The sequence below is a fragment of the Podarcis gaigeae genome (assembly GCF_964106915.1).
Source record: "Podarcis gaigeae genome assembly, chromosome: 13".
NCBI lineage: Eukaryota > Metazoa > Chordata > Lepidosauria > Squamata > Lacertidae > Podarcis > Podarcis gaigeae.
Window position 1 is genome coordinate 54,317,865 of NC_139689.1, and position 17,471 is coordinate 54,335,335.

Below are 17,471 nucleotides of genomic sequence, written 5' to 3' on the forward strand. Positions count from 1 at the left end.
ATTTAGAAATGGAGGACTAAACAGTGACCTGGAATTTGGTGTCAACGACGCCAACTTTTCCTTGGGATGGGCCCTGGGGAAAAGTGCTTTGTTTGAGCTGGCATGTTGTGAGAGCTACAGCTTGGATTTGGGGTCACCCAGCCTTCCTTCAGAGATGGGCTCATTCGCCTCTCACTCCCCAAGAAGTCCAAGGCTTACTCTAAGGCTGATCTTCCTTCTGCAGGATCCTGCCAGGCTCATCTTAGCCCCACTGCTGCTGCGGCTGCAGCTGGTGAGCTAGTGATCCCACTAGATAAATATAACTCCACAGCTAAAGCAGGACTTATCAGAATGGGAGAGATGCGCTTCTCAGATAAAAGCAACTTCCTCCCACTGCAGATAAGATCAGCAGGCTCACTATCCGGATTGAAAAGCCACACAATGAGGCACACACAGTATCTCCAGTTTAGCCAAAGAATCTTTCGATTCTTTTCATCCAGAAACACGTTAAGACTCACAGTAAGTTTCTCTCTTTCCTATAGGTGAGTGAAAACTATCACAACACCTGCAGCATTACTCTGATGTAAGGGATGGCACCAGAAAGTGGGAGAGGGGAGGGCAGAGATAAATTTTGCTTTTGAAAAATACACCTGTTTTGCAGCGTAATGAAGGCCGCAACCCTGTATGCTCCACTGAACTGGATGGGACCGACTTCTGAATAGACATGTATACTGTACAGGACTGCTCTGTAAAATGGAAGTGTGAAACAGCGGCTTATTCTATATCTACCAGGAAGCACTTTAGAGCCCCGTCTCAAAATGTTTTCTGTGAAGGGCTAGCTTGCCGGTATCTCTGCAGTCTTCACCCTGCAAATGCACCAAGGACTTAGTACATATCAGCATTTGAACCTGTCCATCCTTTGTTCCTTTGCTTCTCTTATCCCTCCCCTCCCTTTGCAGCACCCCCCCCCCCCGCATCACAACCCTGAGATTTAGATAGTGAAGTCATCTGTTGCTTTGCATCTGCTGTAATGTGTGTAAGGACACAGGATCACTGGGCAATTCTGTTATTCAGAAAGGGAGTGGAGCACATGACCCACACAGTACTTGGTGGGGAGGACTGCAATTCACTTCACATTTACAGGCAAATTGACTTAATTTGCACTTTGCAAAGCAACACACCAGGTGTCAGGCAGGGGCGCCGACTTATAAAAAATATTGGGGGGGCCCATACCGACTTATAAAAAATATTGGGGGGGGGGGAAGACCTCCAAACCGCTGCTGCTGGGGGAACGAAAGGGGCGAGCCCTGACCTTAAGTGAACCTGTGAGGGCCCGCCCTTTGCGGCAGCCGATTGGCTGCCGCCGTGGGCGGTGAATATTAATGAGCTAGGGGGAATCCCCGCTCCCCGCGAGATTGTTGGTGGGTCGAGAGCCCGCAACCCCACCTCCTCTCTAGATCGGGAGTGGCTTTGTTTTAACTCATTACTGAATGTATTTTAAAAGGTAACTATCGTCAAACAAGGAAAATAAAAAATACCAACATAATTTTGTGATTTTACAAAGCATAATATAACTAATAATTTTCTTAAATTATTGGGGGGGCAGAGCCCCCCCAAACGAATTTTTGAGGGGGCTCAGGCCCCCTCAGGCCCCATGGAGTCGGCGCCTATGGTGTCAGGCAATTTTGGCCCTGCAGTTGTGGCTGAGCTGAGGCTCCCACTAGTCCCACTAGCATGGCCAGTGTGCTTGTGTTTGGAAGCACACCAGTTAGTTGTAAGAAAGCAGCTCCACAGCCACTCTAGCTACTAAAGAGCACTAGATATTTATTACCTTTGTCAAAACAGCCACTAGAACACTACCACTGAGTGGATTGTGTTTCTCAATCTGGGGTGGAGCACTTCCCCTTTAGCCTTTTGGCTTCCTTGTCTACCAAGCCACCTTCCTTATACTCTTGCCTACATTTGCAAGCTGGCCTCTGCATTTAAGGATTTCTCTAATCTGAAAGGTTTGGATCCATATTCCAGAACACCACGAGGAGCCTAATGAAAACAAGAATGTGAACATTGCCTTGCTGGATCAGGTTTTGGGCAATTAAGTTGATCATTTGCTTCCAACAAAAGGAGGGTTCTATTTAGCTATGTGGAAATCCTACGGCACTTCCACATGTTAGATTCCCACATTCCTAGTTGGGAGTCAGCAGACACCCCCATTGGCTGGCTCCAGGATGGAGAAGGGCTGGGCAAGAGATTTGTTTTTAAGAAATCCGGGCACGATCCAGCAAAACTCCAGCCTTCTTCTAAATCCCATTTATTTCAATGGAAGAAGTATGGAAGCACTTGACTCTTGGTTACTGTAAAATTGGCTGGTCTTGGTCAGATTTCCCTTCTTTTTAATTGGTTTTTTTTTTTTAAGCAACTACTATAAATCATAATTCCCAAGCTGCCCATAGTGGAGTGAGTGCACAGACATCAGCAAGCAGGCCCAGCCCACTGCATTTTGTTACCTGAGGTGAAGCACAAAGCAGTGCCCCCCACCCCTGCCAGTGAAGGAGGAGGGAGTGAAGATCAGGAACAAAGGGGGCAGATTAAAGACCAACATTGTGGACAAGGGTGGGAGGAGACAAGCAGCGCCTCCAATGGGCCAAGAGGCCACTGTGGAGGCAGCACTGAAGGGGGGGGGGAGAGATCCAGCCTCCCGAGAGCAAATGGGTTGGCAGCGACAGCGGGCGATGTGTTCTTTGGAGGCGGGATCTGCTGCCCTGTGGATCCTGCTGCCTGAAGCGTTCGCCTCACCTTCCCTCATGGGTGCCCTGGCCCTGTCAGCAGGAATATTCTCAAGGATGGCATTCCAGGGTTGTGATAGTATTCCGGTTCCAAGAATGTTGTGGCAATCAAAGGATTTTCTGTGTAAACCCCCCCCCCCCGCTTCACTTTTTTGCTTCAGTTGAACAGGCCTCAGGGAGAAATTTAGCATGGCCTTCAAATGATACCAGTTTATTCATGTCAGCATCCCACTTATTTAATAGACTTTTAGTCCATTTTTAAGGCAAAGATGCAACCACATACAATGCCACATACACAACAGAATTATATAAAATCCACCGTTTTCCACACAGGCCAACCAAATGCCTTCAGAAAGCCCCAAAGCAGGTCATAAAGGCGACATCCCTCTCCACAGTTGCTTCCCAGCAGATGGTTTTCAGTGGCAAACCCCTCCAAGGCTGGAAGCTGAGTATTGCCATAGTCTCTTGTAGTCACATGGCTCATAGTTTACTTTTGCAAGAAAATATGCATGAAACCATGCGTATATTTAATAAACATTGCTATCATGTTTTTATTTCATACACATGCTGCAAAAGTAAAAAACTAAGGCTCACCTGCATCTTTCTGCCCTCAGCTGCCCCCCCCCCACCTTCCTCATCAACGCCCAGAGATGGCCCAGCGTGTTTCAACACTCAAGGCAGAAAATCCAAATCACACCCTCCATTTATGGTGGTTAAATGTATAATAATAAAGTAATAAACAAGTAATAAACAAAATAAGCAACTGCTGGCTACCCATGAATGATACCCTCCAAACGTGCCTCATTCAGCCAGAGCTGCATGGTCAGACTGTCCAGGACCTCACATCACCTGAGGGTGTGAAGTCACAATCTTTACAGTTTGTGAAGCCAAATTTATGTGTAAAACTTGAGAGTACAAGACTGTTCCAGCCCCAGAGCAAAATGTCCCCAGTTGGTGGAAGCTGGCGGCAGAGGGCAAGTGGGGCTGCGCTGCTCTCCTGCTTCTCAAGACCAGGACTCATTGAACTTACCAGGAAGGGCAAGGAAGTGGGGAGCTCAGCGCAGTGCGTGACGGGTGACAGGAGCTCCAGCTCTGCTGCCGGATGGGCACCTGAAGAGCACCCCCCTGCCTTGCTCCCCTGCTCCCCACCGTGATGCACAGTGTTTGGAAGCTGGGGAAACAGCACGGCCCTACCTGCTACAGCCCCATTGATCAGAGTGTTAGTTCTAAATTACATTTTCTTTTCTTTTTTGCCTTCCCTCTAATCGCTCAGCTAGCTCTGCCAGCTTCACTGATAATAAAGAGGGAAAGAAGCTATAGATCTTTGATAAAAGAAAAAGTGGTACTTCATCCATCTGCCATGTAAGAATGTTTCCTCGTGCTGTGCTGCAGCTGCCACGATAAGAAGAGCTTGCCTAATCTGTCTTGCAGCTTATCGCTGAATCGAGAGAAGCGCAGAATGGGAAGGGACCACTTCTTCCCCTGCAGCCCTGATGCCATACTAAGGAAGCAAGTGTGTGACCACATTTTAGAAGCCTTGCCTCAGAGAACATTTCTGGATCCCAAGAGATCAGATTCCATGGCTGGGCTGATTCACACATTCATGCATGTTCGTGACTTCATAACTGCGGTGCTGAACAAGCAACTTGCATGTGTGACCAAGCTGACAAGGACCCCAGGCAGCACTTTCAGGGCACCTCAAACGCAACCTGCTTTTCAATGGAGTTTGTTTGCAAATCCAGCAGTGAGTCATCAAATGTTGGGCAATCAATGGATGAGGAACCAGCCCAGGGATCGAGAATGAAAGAGGACAAATTATTTAAACCTGCTATTCTTCCTGGGGGAGGAGCATTTTTTAAATACAACAACTAGGATGAGTTGCAGCCTCTGACAAATTTACTCTGTCGTTCTGCCTTACTGGATGAGACACTCATCAACTAAATCCAGCAAAGGAAAGTGGCAATCACGCATGTATCCGGTGGATTCCTAGGGAATAGACAACTTTTTTCAGCTGCCACATATACAGTTTAATTACTATTATTGGATCCTTAACCCTTTCCTATGAAACCCAGTGGGGTCTACATGTTTTTGGATGTACTTTACCTGGATCACATCCTGTATTTGTTTATTTTTAAATCCAAACAACTGGAGAAACCTCACAAATCACTTGGTAATCAAACATTTGGTTATATAGAAGTTCTCCTTGATCAGGATAATATTTTTGTACATTACATTGCACCAGAAAGCAAGCTAAAGTGTGGATTTAGATGAGTGGTCTTTTCAGAGCCAGGACCCACCTTCAAGACCAATCTCTAACACATGGGTCATACTTTTAATTTTCCACCATCTTGTTTCCTCCCCATATTTACGTTCCCCCACATCCCTCCTCTCTGCTTTTCTCCCCATCTCTCTCTTCATTTCCCAGTCTTTTAAAATGTAAAGAGCAGACAAGAAACTTGGGGCAGTCCCACTGCTGCAATCCACTTCAGGTCAGGGTGTGACCAAGTGTGAATTGCAAGCCATCAATCAGCTGAAAACCAATGATTTTGATTACTGGAAATTATTTGCAGACAACTGAGCCTGGGATAATGGTATTGCAGTTATTTCAGATGCTTGCTATCTATTTCAAATCAAGAGCTATTAAATTTACAAAGCATAATCCAGGTTAACACTGGAAATCTAATAGAGAGGCAGGAAAGTTTTCTGCGTGTTCTTCTACCCCCTTCCCCCATAACCCTATTCTTCATGCTTTTACTTTTCTGTCATAAAACCATTTCCATGCAGAACAAGCATGGGAACAGTCTTTGATGGAAGCACGTATTGTAAAGCTAGATTATTGGCTATAACCTTTTAGGTTAAAGGGGCCTGTTACCTTCGAGACAGAAAAGCAACAAAACAAAACACCTGTCTCAGAAGTAAGGCATTCTCAGTCCTCCAAGTGAATCGAGAAGCACCTTGTGCATGGAAGCAGCAAGCCACGCATAGCAATGCTCTTACCCAAAACTCTCTCGCTGCGAGAATTCTGCTGTCCTCCTGTGCTGGTGGAAAGGTCTTCTGGCACAGGCATGGGCTCATCAGAATCATCCGGGACATCGCTGACCGGAGGACTTTCTTTTCCTGGTGATAAAGGGAATAGTCCCAGTAAGCTGAGAAAGATCTATGTTCAGTTCAGGCCCCCATTTGATGCAGCAGATGAAGGACCTCAAGGTTCCAGAACCTTTGAAAGAGAATGTGCCCTCATGTTAGCCTCCAGGCTGGCAGTCACAGCAGCCAAGTTCTGAAGACTAAGGGGACGGGCAACGGGCGCAGCTTGTGCTTCTCATGACTTAGATTGGACTCAGCCTGTGTCAGTTGCACTTTGGGGCCCCGACACCCAGCAAGCAATGCACAAAGAGATTCATGTCATGGGCAATTTGGAACGCTGCTACAAGCAGGAAAATGCTTTACCTACATCCCCACCCCTCCCCCATATATAATGGCAGAGAATCCGTTCTCTCCAGGAGAGTCTCTATGTTACACCAGTCTTGCTAAAGGTGCTCCTTGCGGAAACATGGGAGGCCCCCTTAGTACTGGTACTCAGCACTTAAAAGATTTCGGTGCCCCCTATATATCTAATTCAAAACATAAACATATCATTAATTTATATTATTACAGTGGTACCTCGGGTTAAGTACTTAATTCGTTCTGGAGGTCCGTTCTTAACCTGAAACTGTTCTTAACCTGAAGCACCACTTTAGCTAATGGGGCCTCCTGCTGCTGCCGCGCTGCCGGAGCACGATTTCTGTTCTCATCCTGAAGCAAAGTTCTTAACCTGAAGCACTATTTCTGGGTTAGGGGAGTCTGTAACCTGAAGCATATGTAACCCAAGGTACCACTGTACTTTGTTGTTGTATTTTTATTGTTTTCCCATTTATTGTGAGAGCCTTTTTTGTGGAAGCTGGTTCAGCTGCACCACATGGTCCATGGTAAATCCAGCAATGGAAAATTTCTGTAGTGCCCCTTCCCTTGATGCCCTCGACAGGGGCTTATTTTGCTTCATGATTCGTCCTGCTTGGCAGTCCATCAGCTCCTGAACACACGCTTCTTTTGACAAGGATTCCCCAGTCTCCTGACTTGAGCCTCCTATTTAAACCATTGTAACTGCTGTTTCAACTTGCAATTGTCCTGTTGTTTTGATAGGCTTGTTTATTCTACGCTTTAATTGTTGGTGTTTATTTTAATGTATGATAAAATTGTTTCACTGTGTGTTTTAATTATGTGTGGCTATATTCTTTGTCATCGGTTCTATACCTGCAAACCACGTAAAAGCCATTTTGACAGATAAGTGGTATGTAAATACAATGTATATTATTAATAATAGTATTGCATGTCTAGTCTCTTTCCATAGCTCAAATGAGAAACTATTTTTTGTGCGATGAGAAAGCAGCATGGTTTTTTGTTTTAAAATACCATGGGTGGGAAGGGGAAGTCCACATCCTGTTGAACCCTGGTCCACCTGATTCATTCTAGGAAAGTTCAAGAAGCAGCTCGTGAAATGTCCACTTACAAGAGTTGTGAAGGCAAAAGACCTATTGCAGTGTTGACGTCTCTGAACTCTGCTTGAGCTGCTCTTGTCTCATAACGGGGCTTCGTTCTCCCCCCAGGATGTCTCCCAGCAAAGCCTTTCTTTTCTAAAAGTGAAGCTCATTCAAAGTAATCCATGTGGGCACCTCTTCTCTTGGATGCCAGAGCATGATATTTCATATTTCATGCCTTAACTTCATCTATGTTGTTATACCCTGATAAGTTCACTCCTGCATGGCAATTTTATAGATATGTAATCATACTAACATTTTGTAGCAAATGACTTTTAAAGTGGAAAGATGGGGAGAAATAGCCATTCTCCATTTAATTTCTAAGAGGCATGCACAGAATATTAACTGGGGCTAGGTATGCAATTGCAAAACAAGAAGCAAATATTGGGTTGAAGTATTAAAACGCCATCAAAAAGTCTGAGGCCCAAATACATTCTTTTGCTGCTCAATAAAGACTTAACACAAAATAGGTGCTACAATTCACCTCTGTGCCTTTAGTTTGTAATGTTTCTTTAAGCACCTTTTCATACAAAACTCGGAGGCAGGATTTTTGGGAGATCCTTTGCCTGGTATTGCCAGAGACAATGAACGACTTATTCCTGTCTTTGCAATTTTTCCTTCAACCTATGACGAGTCCACAGTCATAACAGAGGAGACTGTTAGCATAACCAGAGTTGAAGGTTGGTTCCATAATGCAAGCCTATTGATCACACACCACAGGAGGCCTCAATCTAAGCTCAAGTTAGTCATGACTACCAGTTCCATCATATTCAGAAATAAGTTTCCTTACTCCCTGGTTGTAGTTAATTTGCTCCATTGATTTCAATTACTGAGATGGAAACTCTTTTTTTGAGAACTTTCAGCATGAAATAGGATGGGGGTTTCCTGACAAACTCTCCCCATTTCACCTTTTTACATACTTTAAGTTTCACAGCAGATACCAGTCACCCAGAGGAGCCCTTCTGCTCCTATTTTGTAGTAATACTTAACACTTGGAGCTTTTGCAGTACTCAAACCACAGCACATATATTATCTTGATAATCCTTACAACAAGTCTGTAAGATAAATCAGCATTGCCACCTCTAGATTTAACAAGAGAGAACACTGAACGATTGTGTTTGATGTTTAAATTAATGCTTTAAAATTTGAACTATAGAATGTTTGGATACTGTATAATGTTTGAACTGTTAAGAGGACTTTGGATAGCCAACAAATGTCCTAAATAAATAAATATTTGAGATTCTTTTAATTATTTTTAGCTGATATTTTTAATGTGCTGGTTCTGTTGGGTTCTTTTACAAAAAATATTTTGCTGTTTTAAAAATTGTATTGAACCGAATCCTATTGTTCTTACTGACTATTGTGAGTCACCTTGTGGGTGCTAATACTGAAAAGCAAGGTATAAATCTTAAATATAAGTAAATCTTGCAGGTAGAGGCTGGAAACTGAGAGAGCAGCCACTTGCCCTGGGTCTCCTGGGGAGCTCATGGTGGAGGTGACACAGAAGGGAATCCACAGAGACTAGAGGCTCAAATCCTACATATACTCAGCAGGAAGTAAGTCCTGCTGAACTTAGTGGGACTATATTCACTTCCCAGTAGACACATTGAATATCAGACTGTAGGAGAAGAAAATGGGTTGGCAACTTGACCTCTAACTGATTTCAAGATACGTGAACCACAGATATGAGCCTGGGTGAAGGACCAGCTGGTTCTTTGGATGTGAGTGGAGAATGGATGTGGTCAGGTTTAGAGAAGAAGCAGCAACAGAAATGAGGACCATCAAAGGTCTGCTCAGGAGGCAATACAGTGATGGAATTTCCCAAGGGACTGGCTTGTGAGGTGAAGATAAAGCAGCACTTGACAGGCTATGCGGACGTTGGAAGCATAGGCGACTTTCTACATGGAGCAAATTGGCTATCCTGGATCTGCACCAAGGGTGAGAATGCCCAGGCCAGGGGTCAGATGCAGCCCACCAAGGCTCGCTATCTCCCCAAACTGTACCCCAGCCACAAACACTCTCCTTGGACCGCACCCCTAAACATCAGGCTCCACATCATTCTTGTGGTTTTGCCTTGCTGGAATAGGGCCTTGCCTCTTGGTCCTTAGATGGAGGAATGTATGTAGAAACTAACCTACTGTAAAAACATAATTTTTGCATTTGCTACTCCTTCCACTTTTGTCTGTGGCCACCCCACCAACAGCATGGGGTGCCCAGAAGGCTGTCCAGAAAGGACGAAACCCTTGGGCTGGATAGGGTTCTTCCTCACCCAGAGACGCCATCTTCTGAAGCACACGGAGGGGGCTGGTGTGATGACCTGACATCCCCCGGGCAACATTGCACCGTGTCCTGACATCGCTCTGGGCCTGCCTCTAACAATGGGTGGCCCACCTTGGCCCCCTGGAGCAGCGCCTATGTCCTCGCCCCATTTCTAAACTATCCCAAAAGAAACTAAACAGAATGAGAGAGAGAGAGAGAAGAGAGAGAGAGAGAGAGAGATATTTCCATGGTGATACAGCACTGCTAGTATTCTTCACTGGTTACAGGCAATCATTAATAATAACAAAACACATGGAGAAATCAAAGGTAAGCCATTTGCTGAATAAGTCAGAGAATCTCATCTCTGTTCTCTGTGCCTCCTTCATTGGTGCCATATGCAGTTCTGCTAAATACATGTCAGCACTGCTGTGTCTCCAGTTTTAATGCGGCAATGGCTGCCTCATAAAATATTGCTTTCAGGAGGGGGATATAAGTGTGAACTCTGAGCTTATCATGCAGGCTGGAGAGTTCCGTTAGGAGCCAGCGATGGCCATATTCCAAGAACTGGGAACAGATGTGCCATTCTTGTCTCATTTACAGTTGCTGGCTTGCTTATCTGCTGCCTTGAGCAAGACTGGATCCAAATCTGCCTAAAGCCAGAGAACAATTCTGTTCTCATAAGAAGAACTAAGTTTATGCTCTGCCTGCTTGCGTTCCACACTATCTAAATGACTGGAGTCACTTCTCTGTTATGTCTTGCAAGCCCTTGTAATTGGGAAGCGTGTGTGTGTGTGTGTGTGTCTACATAAAATCTCATATATCAATACTACGTAGGTAGAGACCCCTTGTGTGGATCTTCCCCACCCATGTATCCTCGCTGGTTCAGGCTCCACCCACTTGGCTACCCTCCTTCCACCCACGTGCCATCTCCTCAGTTCCCACCAATGCCCAGTATGCATTTAGGATCAAACAACTTTGTTGTTGTTGTTTAGTCGTTTAGTCGTGTCCGCCTCTTCATGACCCCCTGGACCAGAGCACGCAAGGCACTCCTGTCTTCCACTGCCTCCCACAGTTTGGTCAAACTCATGCTGGTAGCTTCGAGAACACTATCCAACCATCTCATCCTCTGTCGTCCCCTTCTCCTTGTGCCCTCCATCTGTCCCAACATCTTTTCCAGGGAGTCTTCTCTTCTCATGAGGTGGCCAAAGTATTGGAGCCTCAGCTTCAGGATCTGTCCTTCCAGTGAGCACTCAGGGCTGATTTGCTTCAGAATGGAGAGGTTTGATCTTCTTGCAGTCCATGGGACTCTCCAGAGTCTCCTCCAGCACCATAATTCAAATTCTTTGGTGATCAGTCTTCTTTATGGTCCAGCTCTCACTTCCATACATCACTACTGGGAAAACCATAGCTTTAACTATACGGACCTTTGTTGCAAGGTGATGTCTCTGCTTTTTAAGATGCTGTCTAGGTTTGCCATTGCTTTTCTCCCAAGAAGCAGGCGTCTTTTAATTTCGTGGCTGCTGTCACCATCTGCAGTGATCATGGAGGCCAAGAAAGTCAAATCTCTTACTGCCTCCGTTTCTTCCCCTTCTATTTGCGAGGAGGTGATGGGACCAGTGGCCATGATCTTCGTTTTTTTGATGTTGAGCTTCAAACCATATTTTGCGCTCTCCTCTTTCACCCTCATTAAAAGGTTCTTTAATTCCTCCTCACATTCTGCCATCAATGTTGTGTCATCCGCATATTTCTTCCGGCAATCTTAATTCCGGCTAGGGATTCATCCAGCCCAGCCTTTCACATGATGAATTCTGCATATAAGAGCTCTTAAAATCCACGTTTATCTGCAGGGCTTAAGAAAACCCATTTCTGTGTGCAAAGGATCCTGCTTTAAGTCATGGTAAGGGACCAGAATGGTAAAGGACCTGCCAACCTAGCAGTTCAAAAGCACATCAAAGTGCAAGTAGATAAATAGGTACCACTCCGGCGGGAAGGTAAACAGCGTTTCCGTGTGCTGCTCTGGTTCATCAGAAGCGGCTCAGTCATGCTGGCCACATGACCCGGAAGCTGTACACCGGCTCCCTCGGCCAATAAAGCGAGATGAGCACCACAACCCCAGAGTCGTCCGCGACTGGACCTAATGGTCAGGGGTCCCTTATCTTTAAGGGACCAAAATAGTGGATGAATTCCAGATCCCTCCTAGTCATATGGTTCTGAGTACGTTGCAGTAAATCAATACCATTCCCAGGTAACAAAATTATGGGGTAATATCAATTTGTCTATTCATCTCCCCACACCATTGAAATAAAATCAGGATTGATTCATTTCCCCCATCCACACTGAAAGATTTTCATTTTGTTAAAGATCATTATCACAAGTAATTTGTCCAGCACTCTCCCCTTCCTCCAAAACCCGCTGCACTCTTTAGGGGTATGGGCAATTGCCCCTCTGTTCCCTGGGTTTTTGTTTTTTTTTTTAATTGCTTTTTTATTCAAAATTTAAACAAAACATATAATCTAGAGACATATCATCCTTATTTTCCCCCTTTTTTCCTCCCTCCCCCCACAGAACGCACCCACCACCACCACCCGACTTCCCTCAGTTCCAGTCTTTGATTTCTCTAAAAATACTGTTTTCTGCATGTTACACAGTTGTATAGATCCTATTTAAATAGATTACTATTTAAGTAATAATTATCAATAAAAAGTTTGTGAATGTTTATTCAAAACCAGCCAAGGAGTCCAGTTCGCTTTGTTGTGTTGTGTCTTCAAATACTTTGTAAAGGGTTCCCATTCATCTTTAAAGTCACAGTTATCCTTGTCCCGTAGCTTGTATGTCTGTTTTGCCAGTTCTGCATAGTCCATCAATTTTTCTTGCCATGATTCTTTAGTTGGGGTTTCTTCAGTCTTCCATCCTTGTGCTATTAGAACTCTCGCGGCCATTGTCGCATACACGAAGATGTTTTTCAGCTTTTTTGGCAGATCTTTCCCTACAATGCCTAATAAAAATGCTTCAGGTTTTTTAACAAATGTTAAATGGAACATTTTCTTCAATTCATTATATATCATTTCCCAAAAAGTTTTAATTACCTTACAATCCCACCACATATGATAAAAAATTTTATCATATGTTCCCGGAGTTTTAAACCACATAGGGTTGTTCCTCGTGAGCACCTATATTTCTGTCTGCTGGCTCTATATATTGTTATTAACAATTAATTGAGCATTGGTATTAATCATGCATGGTCAAAACTCTTTGCAAAAGAAAAGAAAAGAAAAGAAAAGAAAAGAAAAGAAAAGAAAAGAAGGACTAACATGGCATTGCTATACAGTGGTACCTCTGATTATGAACTTAATTCGTTCCGGGGGTCCGTTCTTAACCTGAAACCGTTCTTAAACTGAGGTACCACTTTAGCTAATGGGGCCTCCTGCTGCCGGTATGCAATTTCTGTTCTCATCCTGAGGTAAAGTTCTTAACCCGAAGTGTTTGTAAACTGAGGTGCCACTGTGTAGTTATAGCGAAGTATAACCAAATAACAACGGCAAATGCTCTTAAAATGCACTGAAGCTCCCCCACTTTAACTTGTTTTGCAATTTAATATTGGATGTATCAAAGAGCACATGTTGTCCTGATGTCCTGAAAACACCCCATCACCCCTGTCTGCCCCCCCTCACCTGCCCTCCATCCATTTAGACATGAGGATGAGACACGTTCGCCTCATCACAAGCTCCGGAAAGGCACTGTCTTCCGTCTCTTCTGAAAGTCCTGCTTAAGGGCTTCCCGTGTCCTTCCCTTTCATCCACTGGGGGATTACAGGGGGCAGATCTTCTTCAGTTCTTACCACTGTCCCTAAAGCAAACTTGAACGGAAACTGTACAGGTCTTGTACATTTAAAGCATACTCCCCCCTCCCCCAAATACTGGGAACTGTAGTTTACCACTCACAGAGCTACAACTCCCAGCACCCTTCAACTACAGTCCCTGGGTACTTGGAGTGAGTGAGTGTGCTTTAAATGTTTGACGTGTGAGTAGCCCAGAAATGGCAGGTTTTCCCTGAGGCCTCTGTGCTGCTGAAGATAAACCAAAGCCACCACCAAAAAAGTTCCCATGTGAAGAGAGACTCCTTTCAAGCTGAAGCTGCAGGGACTGAGAAACTATGGCCATGGGATGGGGAACTGCAAGTGGAGGACTACATGTGGGGCGGCGAAATTAACTGGGGGACCCATCCTCAAATTAAGGAAGAGGCATTTCCCTCTTCCCTGACCCATTTCCTCTTGGGGTTACATCCACCTGGAAGGGATCTCATTTTCTCTTGGCTGGGGATGCATTCAGTGTAAGTTTTAGTAGCCCTGATGTGACTTTTCTATAGGTTTGTGAAATCAGTATTTATCTCTGTTTCTACAGAGATAATGGGAGAGGAGGATCTGTAGGCAAGCAGGAGGTGTGTTTAACTCCTTCCCCCTTCAAGCACCCCACCCCCACCTCCCAATCCTGCGTTTCCTTCGTAATGTCCAGTTGCGCCCGGGCCAAGCACAGCAACCAAGTGTTTTAGGTCTTGCATAAAAAGGGCACCCACCTGCTGTGAGTGACTTGAAAAGAGGAGATGGGTAGCACAAACTCAACTGAAAGGTTAACTGATCCTCCCCACCCACAATTACCCTCCCATTTGGTAACCAGGAATTTTTTCTCACATCTCCTCTAGCTGGATGGAGCCTTTGACAACCCTGGCTATTTCCTTCAGCTCTAGTTTATAAAAGAGTCTCCACCGCCAGAAAAGTCTGCTTATCTAACTCGATTAACAAGTGTTAAAATTCACCAGAGTCGTATGGCAGCAGAACATAATTTTGCAGCAAAGCATCTTGCTTTCTATTTGTTCTGTTGAAAATAAAACCAGCTTGTCCAAAATGCTGGTGGTAATGTTACAAATAGTGTCAGGGGCTTGTTTGCTTGTTTTTTTAAAAAAGGGAACTCCCTGCATTCCCTGCAAAAAACTCAATTAACATAACCAATTCATTCAACTCTTCCTTTCAAGGACAAGGCAGGCCATGAAGATGACGAAGCAGCCACAAGTTTGCCTTGGAACTGAGAGCACAACGTAGAGAGCACTAGACAGAACAGCCTGTTGAGATCAGACCAAACGTCCCTTAGCTTTTCCACCAGCAGACAAGCAGAGGCCATGAGTCCAAGAAGACCTCCTCCCTGCTCAACTGGCCTTTTTCCACCTGCTTGGGAAGATGGAGCCCAGACTGACTCCAGCTGCAAAAGCTGAGACCGTTTTTGTTCAGAGGGTTTTGTTGGTGTTTTCCTTGCTGTCATTGATATATTTTTTGGTATCTTTAATTTTTTATCTTACCATGATTTATGTGGCAACTGTGCAATTTGCCAATGTAGTTTTAAAGTGTTTTATTATTTGTGACTACTTTGGTTATGTTTTAATTATGTATATCTTTCTATGTTGCAAGCTGCCTTGAGCATGGTTTGAACTATGGAAAGGCGGCATACAAACATGTTTTTGTCTCCCCTGCCCCCAGCATAGGATATCCAGAGGAATATGACCTATGCGTGTAGAGATTTCATTTCATGATATTGGCTATCAGATCTGCCCTTCTGGAAAAGTGCACAACCTGAATGTGCTGCTGTTGCTATCATAGTTTTGTCTTTATGGAGATGCGAGCTACACAGAGGCTCACTGTTAAGGAGTGAAGACAGATCTGGAGGAATAACTTCTTGATTTTAGACTCAGTCCTGCAGTGGATGCCTGCTGAGATGAGAAACCCTTCCTTCCTCAATATCCAGCTTCTGAAGCCTTGCACAGTCCAACTCACCTGCCACCCCAATCCTCACCCCCAGCCTCTCATGCAGGTGTCTCCACAGGAAACCACAGACAAGAGGAAATGCTCCAAAAATGGTACCTCGTCACCTCTTCAGGCTGGTTTTAAGAGGATTCGCCCAGCCATATCTCTTCAAGCTATCAAAAAGGTCACTTTAAACCCCCTCCCGTCCATATGAAACTTTGTGTTGTGATAGTGCTGCACTGTGTGACACAAAGTTACACAGCTCACAAGCTGTGCATTGTGAGGCTCGCCTGGTGCTTCACAACCCCCCAGTTTTAGCAGCCCTTGGAAGTGGGGAAAAACAAGAGGTTGGTCACTGGTGCCCCCCCCCCCCAATATATCGATAAGCTGCATTTGGTATGTTAGGAACAAATGCTGTAGACCCCAAGGAGAAATGCCACCCAGGGGGTAGAACTGGGTCTTGAGGGCAGAAAGTTAACAATGACAGTGTAGATATATAATTCCACCCCAATTTATTTTTGCTAGGGTCCCTAGTGTTCGGATCTGCAGAAATATTACACTGATCGAAATATGAATGTGCCTCACAGATGGAGATGCCAGTTCAGCAAGGAAGATGCAAGAAGCAGGCGACCATATGCACAGGTGAGGCAAAGATGAATCCAGCTGTATGTCTCCAAGGCAGGTGGTGAAGTTCATTGAAACCCATGAGAACTGACTGGAAAAGACCTTCAATGCATATGCAGATCTCTGTCCAGAGTCACCCATGACATGTGACCAATTGCTCACTAGGAGAGTTGAACTGAGATGATAATGTAACAAGAAGAGCCTGCTGGATCAGGCCAAGGGCTCATCTAGTCTAGCATCCTGCTTTCAGTGGTCAGCCAGATGCCTATGGAAACCCACAAGCAGGATCTGAGCACAAGAGCAACACTCTCCCCTCCTGTGGGTTCCAGCACCTGAAATTCAGAAGCATTGTTGCCTCTGTGGAGGCAGAAAATAAGAGGTCCTGGCTAGGAGCCATCGATGGCCCTCTCCTCCTCCATGAACTTGTCCAGTCCTCTTTTCAAGCCATCCCTGCCTCCTGAGGGAGGGAGTTCCATAGTTCAGCTACGCACAGGGTGAATAACTTCTTTTGTCTTCCAGTATTCAGCTTTGCAGGCTCTCCGTGAGCGTCCTCTCTCTCCCCGTTCTCCATGCCATGCATCTATCATGTCACTTCTTACCCTTTCTTTAAACCAAAAAGGCCCCAATGCTGCAACCTTTCCTTGAAGTTGCTGCACCCCCTTGATCCTTTTGGTTGTCCTTTCCTGAACCTGTCCCAACAATACAATAACCCTTCTGAGGTGAGGCGACCAGAACCGTACAGTTTTCCAAATGGGGTTGTACAATATATAACAGTATTTTGATATTCACAGTTTTAGTTTCCTTTCCTAGCATGGACTTTGCCTTTTTCAGAGCTGCTGCTCCACTGCCAACATCTTCGCTGAGCCATCCCCTATGACCCCTAAGTCTCATTCCTCATCAGTCACCCACAGTTCAGGCCTGCCCGCCCCCCTGTGTATAAGCGAAATTAAGGGTGGCTTGTTCGTTTGTTTGCCTTAACATGCATCACTTTACACATACATTGAATTGCATTTGCCATTTTACTGCCCATTCATTCAGTTTGGAGAGGTTCTTTGGAGCTGTTCACAATCTCTCTTTGTTTTAACACCTCCCTGCTCACTCCTAACTCTAGATTGTTTATGAACAAGTTATGCAGCACAGACCAAGTGCCGATCCTTGGGGAATTTCACTTTGTGCATCCCTCCATTTATTCCTAGTCTCTGCTTCCTGCTACTTAACAAATTCCTGATCCACATGAGGACCTCTCTTCTTATTCCATGACTGCCATTCTTACTCAGGGATCAAAAGCTTTTTAAAACTTCAAGTACGCTGTGTCAGATTTACAATCTGCAAGTGACTGATTTGAGAGTGAATATGATGTCGGGGTCAGAGGTCAGACTCGGACCTGGGAGACCAAGGTTCAAATTCCCACTCACATCATGAAATCCACCTTGCACCAATCCGTGGTTCTCAGCCTAACAT

The 17,471-nt window shown here is 44.9% G+C and overlaps 1 protein-coding gene across 8 annotated transcripts in view; it reads right to left on the reverse strand.

Moving 5' to 3' along the window:
• The window catches only part of IKZF1 (IKAROS family zinc finger 1), an 82,920-nt gene that overhangs the window by 48,576 nt on the left and 16,873 nt on the right, over positions 1-17,471 (reverse strand). For all 8 annotated transcript variants that reach the window (XM_083709467.1, XM_083709466.1, XM_083709471.1 and 5 more), the window contains exon 3: positions 5,760-5,879. In XM_083709467.1, the coding sequence (XP_083565593.1) occupies positions 5,760-5,879 (120 nt within the window). The remainder of the gene's footprint in view (positions 1-5,759; positions 5,880-17,471) is intronic.